This window comes from Cyanistes caeruleus, chromosome 3 (assembly GCF_971803275.1).
Source record: "Cyanistes caeruleus chromosome 3, bCyaCae1.hap1.1, whole genome shotgun sequence".
Classification (NCBI taxonomy): Eukaryota; Metazoa; Chordata; class Aves; order Passeriformes; family Paridae; genus Cyanistes; species Cyanistes caeruleus.
This window is the reverse complement of record NC_141703.1, coordinates 17394890-17406319: the sequence shown is the minus strand read 5'-3', so window position 1 is coordinate 17406319 and position 11430 is coordinate 17394890. Positions and strand designations below refer to the sequence as shown.

The window sequence follows — 11430 nt, the reverse complement described above, 5'->3', positions numbered from 1 at the left end:
GACCATTACAAAGTAAAGTCAGCCTAAATGACAGAGAAACCTTTCTCATGTAGGATTTACAAAACTGCCTCTCAACAGGAGACAAGCAAGAAGGAGGAGTTCCCTTTAAGACAAAAACCAGAAAATTGGCTTTTGGTTGCAAAGGAGATTCATTGATTTCTTTCATAATCAGCCCACTAGATGGTATGTAGAATTGTACATAAAACTCAGGAAAAGTACGGAAAATCAGGTGATTTGCACTGAAATTCTCTTATCCCTAATGGAATAATACCAAAGAGCTCTCCAAGTGCTCTAGAAAGCCATGAGAAAATTTGACTGCTTGGAAGCAGTCACTGGAACATGACTCTCCCAGAAGGACAAACTCTATTTGTGTAGCAGCAAAATCACCCGCCTGGCTTCAGAACAAGACAAATAAAGATTTTCAGTTAAATTATTGAGTGAGTCATTTGAGAAAAACTTGTGTGATCTCTTAATCTGCTCTTAGTGTACAAGAGCACTAGGAAAATTACTGCAGTGGATGTAAAAGAAAATCATCATTGGGAAGACAACTGAACAGCATGGTGGAAAGTATGAATGCTGGTGAAGGTGGTAGTCAGGCAAACCACGGCAAGATGGGGTGTGACCACCAGAAATCTCTGGTATTTTTGCAATAGAGATGAGCAATGTCGTGTAGGCGTGAGAACAGGCGGAACACAAGAGCAATGACAGCGCAGACACAGGACTGTCATCGTTCCTCCCTTGCTCTTTTGAGCGTCACTGCTGTGAGCTGAACGAGGTGGATTGTGCAATTCCATTGATAGACTTGAGTGAACAAGTCAGCCCCCTGTAAAAAACACACTGAGAACTTCTGCAAGATGCCCAAACTGCTCCATGATCCACTCTTCTATAACTCTAGGATAATTAGTAAATTGTTAAATCAAAATATCCAAAAAAACATTAATCCTTAAAAAAAAATTCTCATGAGATGATAAATAGAAGTACTTTAGCTAGACCCTCAAAAAAATTGGAAAGATAATGTGTATATATGCTTATGCTTTACAAACATGCAAGGAATAAGCAGAAACAAAAAGGCAATCCATCTTAGAAAACAACTCATTTTCAGTAAGATTCACCTTAACTTTATCCAAAGTTAAGGGAGAAATTTTTAGGGACAAAGTTCTAGGGAGAAATATCAGATGTAACCTGAAGAATTTGGCAAGGAAATAAAAATTTGAAGGATCCTTATCTCAAAGAACTTCAAAGAGGTACTGGCCTGTTCTCACGCTACACATGCTTTCAATTACAGCAGCTTATTTCTAATGTATGTAGTTGGGATTAGAATATCAAATGTATTCAATCAAAGTAAGGCAACTGGGGAAAAAAGGAGTCAGAAACACTCAAACACAAGAGATGAGAACAAAGACATGCATACAGAGCCTGGCTACTTCTTTTCTATCAGTTTGATCTAATAAATGGCATTACTTCCCATACAAGCGTTTCATTTGCATCCTTAGGTCAGCACACTTACAACACTCCTGCTTTCAAAAAGAGATGTGGAGAGTGACTCACTGTTTGCTCTCTAGCCAATGTGGGATTCATCTCACCTATCTGCACACCAGGCAGGGTCTGGTTATTGAAACTTCCTGGGAAGGAAGACAGCAAATTCCAGCAGCAGCCAGTGCCTGTGCTCCCAGGGAATGTACCAGTCCCTCCTGCTGGAAGCAGCTTGAAGAGCCAGCATGTCCAAGACAACCAGCCAAGCACAATTAAACCAGCTCCTGCACAAGTAACATCTCAAGAGTTAGGACACTGTTGAGTCACATCAGGATCTGAAAGCAACCTCATCTACCTGCTACATTTACAAGAAAAATGTGTAATTCTGGTAAAGTAATAAATTCAGATGCATAACCACATCCTGTCTTCAGTTTTGTTCCCTTAAAAAAATACCCACCTTTATCTATGTCAATGCTCAAGTTATTAGGGAAATCTGTGGAAGTCAACATACTACTGAGTGTCATGATGCACAGCAAATATCATGCATAGATTAATGATAGCAATTAAACCCTAAAAATATTGAAATACTCTTAATTTTTAAAAAAACAAAATATTAAACCATTTTGAGATTATTCTTTTATATATTTACATAAAGTCTGTATTTTACTGAAGCAGAAAGCACAAAAGACTTTTACAATTAACTTTTAAAAGACTAAGTACACATGAAAAAAAGGGACTAGTAAAGAGAAAAATATCAAAAAGAGAAAAATATAAACTGATGCAGAAAAACTTGACCATAAAAAAAGTAAATTACATTATTTACATTCTTTCAGATCTATCCACACCCACTAAAACACAGTGTGAAGGAGTCATATCTGTCTATACTTTACTTGATGCTTTTATGGTATACTGTATCATTTCACCTACAATTTTCAGTTATCAACACTTCAATTCACAGTGTCTGCACATAATGTATTGGAAACATTTCTCCTTGTGCCTGGGGATGGAATTTCATTGCAGTTTGGGGAGGACCTTCTATACAGGTGTTCCTGCTCCTCCTACACACCAGAGGCTCTGCTATGTGCAAGACATTGCTTAATTAGCATAGCTCTCTCTTTGCTAACATTGCCCTGGTATTTCCCAACAAACTTTACCTACAAGCACAATTGAAACATTTTAAATTTTTTATGAAGTTATTTTTTTAATTTCTATAAACACTCTTTATGTTAGTAATTTATTTTTTTTTTAGTATTCTGCTTATTTTATTTAACCTTTTTCATGTTACCCACTGATGTTTTGTAAAACTAAATGTTTCTGTGGCATCACCCTTTACTCCACTGCACGAGGCCAGTGAGTGAATCATTCCCACAGAGTTTTGCACAATACTGAGCGCTTTCATTTGATAAACCAGCTATGGGGTTAAGTTTATATGGCAGCTTGTACAGAATGATTACTAAAAGATATTCTCCTAAGAACTCCAACAACCAGTGGTGAAAAGCAGCATTAGGCTTTGTATTTCTGTATTTTCTAATTATATGTTCCTGCATATTAATGAAATGTATCCATTCTTTATGGAAAGGTAAATAAACCTCTAGATAAACTTTACATTGGTCTTGAAAACAAGACTATAACAAGGTTTTATTATGTTATTCATAAGTACACAACGTTCCACAAAAGAAAAAAGTACTTTGAATAGATACACACAATCCTTTTGATTTGTGTTTGTAGATGTTGCAGGAAACCAAACAGAAATAAAAAAGAACAAACAAAATATTACTAAAAATACACATACATATATATACACATATATATATATGTATATATAACATTTCCCTGGAGTAACAATCAGTATTTTCAAAAGGTTGTTAGAAATTTGAATGCTTTAATAATATTAAAAAAAAGTAACTTAGAGAAGTAAAATATTAGCTTAATTCAACCCATTTATTCTTAAACATTGTGGCACCATTTTAGAGGACTTCCATTTTTAATGCAGAGTTTGAAAAACTCAAATTGTAATATTACACACTGTATGTTACATATCAAAGGCTAAAAACTCTTGTAAAAGAAAATAGACTTTATATATGGCAATTATTTACATTATCTTTGTGTTTCATGAAAATATGTTCAATGAAATTATAAAATGCTTGTGTAATTACATCTCTACCCAAAGAATATGAATTTGGCAGAAGTAATGTGTTAAATACTACCCTTCAAGGGTTTGGAAACAGAATTTTCATATTGCACAGTTTTAATATTAATACAGTGTCTGACAGTACACAATACTCCAGAGTCATAAAATAGTAAGCTTATCATCATTAGTGATGCTTGAAAAAGAAATTAACCCAGTGCATCAGACAAGGGGCAATTTTAGAGGTGATTGACACAAATGAAATAAATGTCTCTTCTCACACACATTGGCACAATGCTGTGCTGCCTCTTGCCCCACGTACACATCACTCAGGACTGCTCACAGATGCTCCTTCTCTCTGTCTCTCCATGAAAAGCACAGCCACTGGTTATTTCCACTTCAGGGACACCTTCCCAAGATTTCACGTGCAGAACCTGCCAGCCAGTGTCTCTGATGTGGATGAGGTGAAATCATTCACCCTAAATGCTGTCCCTCCCAGAGATGGACTGAAATGCCACTTTGGTCCTAAGTGAGGGGAAGGAGAAAGGAAAGTAGGGAGAAAAATGGGATGGGTGGGTGGGAGGTGGGAGAGAGCGAGTAAGCACAAGTGTGCTTGTTAAGCCCTTCAGTTTTGCTCTCTCACACACGTGTTACTTCACGCTTTGGCACAGTCTGCTGGAAGTTTTCAGGCCTGAGATGTTTCTGAAGGCTGTATTATCTCTAAATAATACTATTTCCTTGCCTATGTACCGAAAAAAAAACAACCTGAAACCACTGTAAGCTTTACAACACACATGTAAGAGAACAGGACAAATATAGCACCTCTGAAAATATCAGAAAATCATTATGGAATTTTGATTTAGCAACAGGATGAGCACCTCTGACTAGGGAAGAACTTCAAAATAACAGTGCTATGCAGGCAAAACCTGTCACTGGGACACAACTGCTAGAACTAAGTATCTGAAATTTACATGGTAATGAAGTTTATGACTAATTTCAAGTGCCAATTTCATTTTAGGAGAAAAAAGGTGTATTTTGTTGAGCTGTTAATTATTTTGAAAGAGGTCTTAAAACAGTAAATGTCAGAGATTAGCAGGAACTACAGTAAGCTAGTAATTTTTATGTTTTGCTTTCTGAAACACCTTAAGTTCCTCTCTGCAATGTTCAAGTTATCAAGAAAAATCTTGTATTTTTGTTTCCAAGGCTTCTGACAAATATAAAAACCTATGTTCTCCTGCCAGCTTTCAGTGCAAAAGAGATGCCTATAAATTTGCATGAATCCAAAACTGAACTAAGAACATCATCCTAAATTGAGGTAGCACATTGAACGGAGTTTCTTTCAAAGAACTTCAGAAACTGAAGAGTTTCTGAAGAGTAATGTCTCTGTCAGCAAGCATTAAAACCTTTAGTGACTGATGCATTCTCTCCACTTGAGCAATTTAGGAGTTTGGAAGGTCTTCTTTAACTCTTTTCTTTTTCCCAAAAAAATACTGTTTAGTCCATGCACCCTTAGGTCCTGTAGCGTCTATTGCAACATCAATAATGGAATCTGGAGTCATCCACCTCAGGAACGCCAAAAGAAGGAAGTTCAGAACAGCAAAAAAAGCAAAAATACACCCAGTCACTGGGCCACAGTGAGTCATTAGTCTGTCAAGTCGCTCCTTGATTGGTAAAACCACTTCATCTGCAACTCTGTCATACACCTAAATGGAGAAGAGACAGAAGGTAACAATGCATTGCTTCTACCTCAAAAATCAGGCAGTCCTTTGCCATCACTGGGCAAAATAAATTATCTATTCTTAGCTACCAGATGGGACAAATACCACCCCCCAAAAAGCTTTGCGGATCCCAAGTGCTGATTTATGAGTCTTGTTCTAGCTATTTCATTCATTTAAGGAGAAATATGAAACATTTTCCTCTTTTACACACTTCAGAAGTATTTCATTAACTAGGAAGCCTGCATCATTTGTCTCTCATGTACTATGATACAGAAAGGATTGGGGGTTTTAATTAATTGAATGGGTTCTAATCTCATATTCACATCAGTCCTAGGAAGAGCTTGAACATGCAATTACTAGATTTTAAACACAAAGATGGATGAACTCATAGGTGAGTTCGGCACTATTCCAAATCTCTGTATTTGAACAGTGAAGCAAATCATAATAGGCTCCTGATTTTTGTTTAAAGAAACACTAGCTCAATTACTGCACAAAGCAAATACATGCTACTAGTGACTTATTGTACATGTCAACCACAGCCAACTACAAACTCACTCCAAAAAGGCTGTAAGGACACAGATTTTCCCTTATGAATGTTACAGACTCCGTTCTACAGGTAACTTAACAATTTGCTAACAACTGTCTTCTGTAAAATTTAAGATCAATGCATACTTCTACCAATTCTATGATCATTTTCCTTCATGAAGTACTGGTGGGTTTTTTTAAGAAAAGGCTATATAAATAAAATTCAGATCTAGGCTAACGTCTGTAAAACCTTTGCAATTCAAATGTTGCGGCAGTTACAAAATCATAAAATGAATGATACTGATGGGACTTGAAAATAGTAAAATAAACTGGTTGCACATGGCACTTTGAGGAGGCTTGTGAGAGATAAGCAGTTGAGTGTGGTACAAACTAAGAGGCATAGGGTTCACTACTCTCTCCTTCCTATAACACAGGAGGTGAAGTCAGAAGTGACACATCTCCACAGGTGTTTGTATCATTAATACAGCCAACATTCTTCACTAAAGGCACAGTTTTTATACTGAAGTGCAGTTCTAGTTCTGAAATATGATTTCAAAACTATGAAAATTAATTTTCATTACAACCACAGTTTATGTAAACCCACCTGTGTTCAGCCTTCCAGCATCGAACTACCTCTCATAATTTTAAACTACTTGTTAGCACATGGCAAAGCTTTCTCATGAACTGTCCTTACCTTGTCAGACACCTTATGCAGCACATTTTCCTGTTATGCCAGAAAAGTTACTTCATGTGAAGACTTGAATAAATAAATGAGCAGAAATCTAACTAAAGATCTAGGCTTTTCTTCACAATATTTACCAGCAATTATGGCATGTTAAAAAATACAAATAGAAAAAAAAAAAAATCACCGATCAAGGAATATATTTGGGGGAAAAAAACCACGTTCTCTGAACCTTTTAAAACCATGTATGTTTGACAGGAAACATACTGAAAAATTACACTGGAATATTACATGGTGAATGTGCACAGTAATATTTCAAAGCAAGAATTGTTTCAGAAATGTACTTTCAGAGAATTTAAAAGAAATGATTATACATACTTTCTCAGTTCTCTCTGCTACATTCCTCCACGTATAAAATGTCTTTACTTCATTATGAACAGTTTCTGGAGATGGCAGAGTTCCTGATCTGAGCTGGGCAATAGCTTTTTCTAGTCCATCACACAAAGATTTCACAGAGGGCTCACACAAAATGATGAGATTTTCTGGAAGTACCTCTGGAATCCCACCAACTCTTGTACTCACCACCTTTGAAACAAATGAAAGAAACAGCACACATGCAACATAAAAAATGAAATTGTGTGATGACAATGCTATTACATTGTTTAGATGCAGCTATTTAAAAGAACAGGAAAACATCATGGTTTGGTAACTTGACCTGTATGTGAACTAAAGGTATAAACCTCAGAGAAGACAGAGCATAGCAAATCACCTTCAACATTGTCCAGAATTATTCTTTGGTGCCATGAGAAAACAGAAGACTTGGTCTAATGAGTGGTTATGAGACTCCTTTCCTGAAGGTGTTTGCCACAGTACACAACTAAACCTGTGTAACCAGATTTTGGACATTTCCTCCACAGTATCTCAAAAAAACTGTTACCTCTATTTGCAGAGGATAATTTTACCACATACTAAAAATTTCAGTTTCCTAGGTTACTGAACACTTGCAAAAATTTATTTATACTAATCTGAATTATTATTTTTAAAGGGAAATCAGAAATTACTAAGACTCACATATTGCCCAATGTTTAGAGATGACTGCATAAAGAAACTGCAGAACTTCCTCATATCTAGAGAAAAGAAATGGCAAGAGAATAACTACGACTAGATATTAACTGATGTCAAAGAATACTTAAGTAAAAAAAAACTGAAATCCCTCACATTTTCTGTACTTACTGTAAATTAAGTACTCCTATTTGTCTGTCTTTTTAATACAGTTTCTTTATATTTTAATGTGAAACTCTAATTCTTTGTGGCTCAATTTCTTTTTAAGTCGTCAATCTGAGCTGTAGATTAGTTAGAAAGGGATTTTATGGTTTTCTCTCTCCCCAGCTTATCTTGAATCCCTAAATAATAAGGCAATTTTTCTGCAGCTCCTTTCAAAGTACTGTCAAAGTAAACCTTTGTTAATATCAGCTACCCCAAAAGTCCATAAAGGAGTACATACAAATGAGTATTTTGGAGAGGCAGTCTGGCTAGTTCAGAGTACTGAGAGCAGATCTACATGTTATTCCCAATTCTGCACAAAATTCTTCTCAGAGCTTAAGCAGTTTCAGTTAACCCCTCTGTCTCAGCTTCCAGGTGATCTGTAAATGGGGATAATATTTGCTTACCTCTGTCAAGACAGAGCCTCAGATGAAATCAAATGTCAGAAGCACATCTTATTTCATAGTGAAATTTGTTTAAAATGTATGCATGTTTTCTGGATATTGAGTTTTGTTTTTTTTTACCTGTAAACCACAGCTTGCTGCCTCCACAATAGCCATACAAAAGGCCTCAGTGAGAGAAGTGTTGAGAAAAATGTGCCCCTGGACCAGGACATTTCTAACATCCTGGTGTTCCAAGCCTCCTAGAAGACGTACCCTGCATACAAGAGGGGAAAAAAAAAAAGGAAAGATAAACACAAGATTTGGACCATAATAATGCTGTGTAGTGTTACAGGTATTCTGAAAAAGGTACCAATGGTTCACCCTTATATAGTGAGAGAACAAAGACAGGCACCTCCCTTTAGTTTTCTCTAAATTTTTCCAGCAGTGGAGAAATAGAAGATTTTGCTTTTTTATTATCACACTGAAAGAAACTTCTGAAAATAAAGCTGGTGGGAAAAGTTTGTTTTCATGATATTTTCCTCCAGAACATTGCTACTGAGCCTTCTAGTTCTGCAAGAAAAAATGGCTTCATTCAGTTAATAATTAAGATTTGTCAAATATATTATCTGAATTTTCAAGGTAAGGTATGACCAATCTGAGTTTGACAAGGGAAAAAGTTTTTAAAATACAATGATCAGGACCTATCATCTTGAAGAGATATTGGAAAACAAAAAAGGGTAAAATGAGAATGATACTGACAACTTTAATATGGGGAATCACTGACTAAAGTACAAAACAGGCAAGAAAAAAACCTAGAAAAGAAAATGAACAATTGAGGATATGAAACTGTTCTTGATCAAGAAAACCCCAAAGAAATACATGACTGCATATGTATCACGACAACATTCTGGCAACATGATAGCACCAGGGAACATGTTTGTAGTACCACAAGAAGACATATGAGACAAGCACTATGCTTAAGAGTTTCATACTGAAATAATAAATTACTAGTAGTCATCATCACATGCAATGGCACAAATGAGCTGTTAACACCTCATGCCATATGAGATCCAAGCATCATGGTTGCAGGGAGGGGTATGATGAATTTATATCTAAGTCAGCAGCCAATGACTGGAGTGAAGGCACATTCAAGGCCTATTCACAGAAATATGAATTAACTTCCTGGATCATGGTCCAGCTCTCAAAGTCTTCAGTGTCTGGTTTATGTGCCTTGCCTTTAGGCCTCCAGCCTCAAGTTTCGGGGTTTATCTGGGGGAGGGAGGCAGGCAGATCCCCACCCCTGAAGTACCTTGAAGGGTCATGGACACCCATAGAACAAACCTGTCATGTAGCTGGTATCTCTCCCGGACTTCTTCTAGTACGATTCGTTTTGGTCCTTCTCCCCCGACTAAGAAATGTAACTCCGGATATTTCTGACAGAGCTCAGGAATTATACCACTAAGCAAATCAATACCTAAAAGTAGAAAATTTAGGGCAAGACATTATTGTATTTGATTTCAAGAACTTCTCAAGATGTAGTCCACATCTACAACTATATTCAAGAGCAGAAGTAGCAAAAAAATAGAAGTCTCCTGAAGATAGTTAAACAGCTGTACACAAAAATATAAAAAAACCCCACAACTTGTGGCCTCTTAGGAGTTAAAGATGGAAAAAAAAATCTCTTAAGTTGACATCACTTGATTAAATAAAAAACAACTACAACATTTTTAAGAAAATATATAGATTAGGCCCTAAATCTTATGTGCGATATGAGCCAAACCTTCCATTTTACAAACTGCAGTTTTTGATCTCTTCAGGATTACAAAGGAAACACACCTCTGAACCCAACATGTACAAAAAGAAATGTACATTTCTTCTTGAGCTCACAAACACAAAAGCTTGGAACAGCCACCTCCCCACTCTCAGTGAAAATTCCATCCATTCCACAGATACAACTTAAGTGTTACCTGACCAAGACCTTTCCAAAGCGTGAAAACAACCAAAACAAGGTCACATTTGATCCCCCATTACCTTTTCTATAAACAAGTCTGCTGACAACAACAATTGTTATTGTACTGTCGTCCCTCCTCGAGGGGTCTGGAGTGAACTCGGTGGGATCGACAGCGTTGGGGATGACAGAGACTATCCGAGGGTCCAAGGCCGCTCGCAACACCGTGTTCTCCTTACTCGTGTAGGAGACGCAGATGATGTGGTTGGTGTCACACAGGGACACCGTCAGCAGCTTGTTGGTCAGCACCGAGCTGACATCGGCGAACCCAAAGAGGGAGTGGTCAGTGAACACGGTCCGCAGCCCCATGGTCTTGGCGTGGAACAGGGCGTCGTGGGCCATGGCGGAGAAGGAGCTGTGGGCGTGCACGATGGTCACCCGCTCCCGCACGAAGATGTACCTGAGCAAGGGCAGGCTGTGGAAGAGCGTCGTGGCCGTGGACTGGTTGTACATCACCTTCAGGGGCAGGTAGTAGACTTTGAGCCCGCTAGTGAGGTAGCGGACGCCCTTGCGGTGGCCGTAGGCGTGGGTGACCACCAGGACCTTGTGGCCGCGCTCGATGAGGCACTGTGACAGCTGGTACACGTGGCTCTCCACGCCCCCCATGTTGGGGTAGAAGAAGTCCGACACCATGCACACGCTGTGCGCCGCCGGGCCTCCGCCTTCCATCCCGGGCCCGCTCCTGCCGGGGGAAGGAACCACAAGGCGCCATCACTCGCCGGCGGCCGCTCGCGAGGACCCCCGGCCCCCTCAGTGTCGGCGGCGCCGCCGGGCCCACCGTGCGTCCCGCGCAGGCCGCGCGCAGGGCGGGGCGGTACCGCGGCCCCCAAAAGAGTCCAGTCAGTGACCGCGGCGACCGCCCCGGGGAGCGCGGGTGGCGCAGAGGGCGGGGGAAGCGTGCACGTACCTGCCGGCGGCCGGCGCTCCCTGCGCGCTGCCCGGCGCCATGTCCCCATTTCCCGGTCACCGCGGCGGCCACGCCCCCCCGGGGGCCGCGCCGCAGCCAATCAGCGCCCGGCGCTGCGTCACGCGGGAAAGCGCGCGCCAATCGCTGCGCTGGACGGTGATTGGCTGCGGCGCGGCCCCTGCCCGCCCCGGGACCCCGCCCCAGCTCCCCATCCCGGGACCCCGCCCCGCTCCCGGCTCCACCCCGGAGCCCCATCCCGGGATCCTGCCCAGCTCCCAGCTCCCCATCCCGGGATCCTGCCCAGCTCCCGGCTCCACCCCGGAGCCCCATCCCGGGATCCTGC

The 11430-nt window shown here is 39.9% G+C and overlaps 1 protein-coding gene across 1 annotated transcript; it reads right to left on the bottom strand.

The window, feature by feature from the left end:
* Positions 1–3074: 3074 nt before the first annotated feature.
* Positions 3075–11189, bottom strand: PIGA (phosphatidylinositol glycan anchor biosynthesis class A). The gene is made up of 6 exons (XM_086880031.1): positions 11088–11189; positions 10204–10862; positions 9514–9646; positions 8314–8446; positions 6905–7111; positions 3075–5304 (listed from the first exon to the last, which is right to left on the bottom strand). Exons 1-6 carry the CDS (start codon positions 11126–11128, stop codon positions 5041–5043), a joined length of 1437 nt encoding a protein of 478 aa, XP_086736157.1. The 5' UTR covers positions 11129–11189; the 3' UTR covers positions 3075–5040.
* Between the last annotated feature and the right edge of the window lie 241 nt (positions 11190–11430).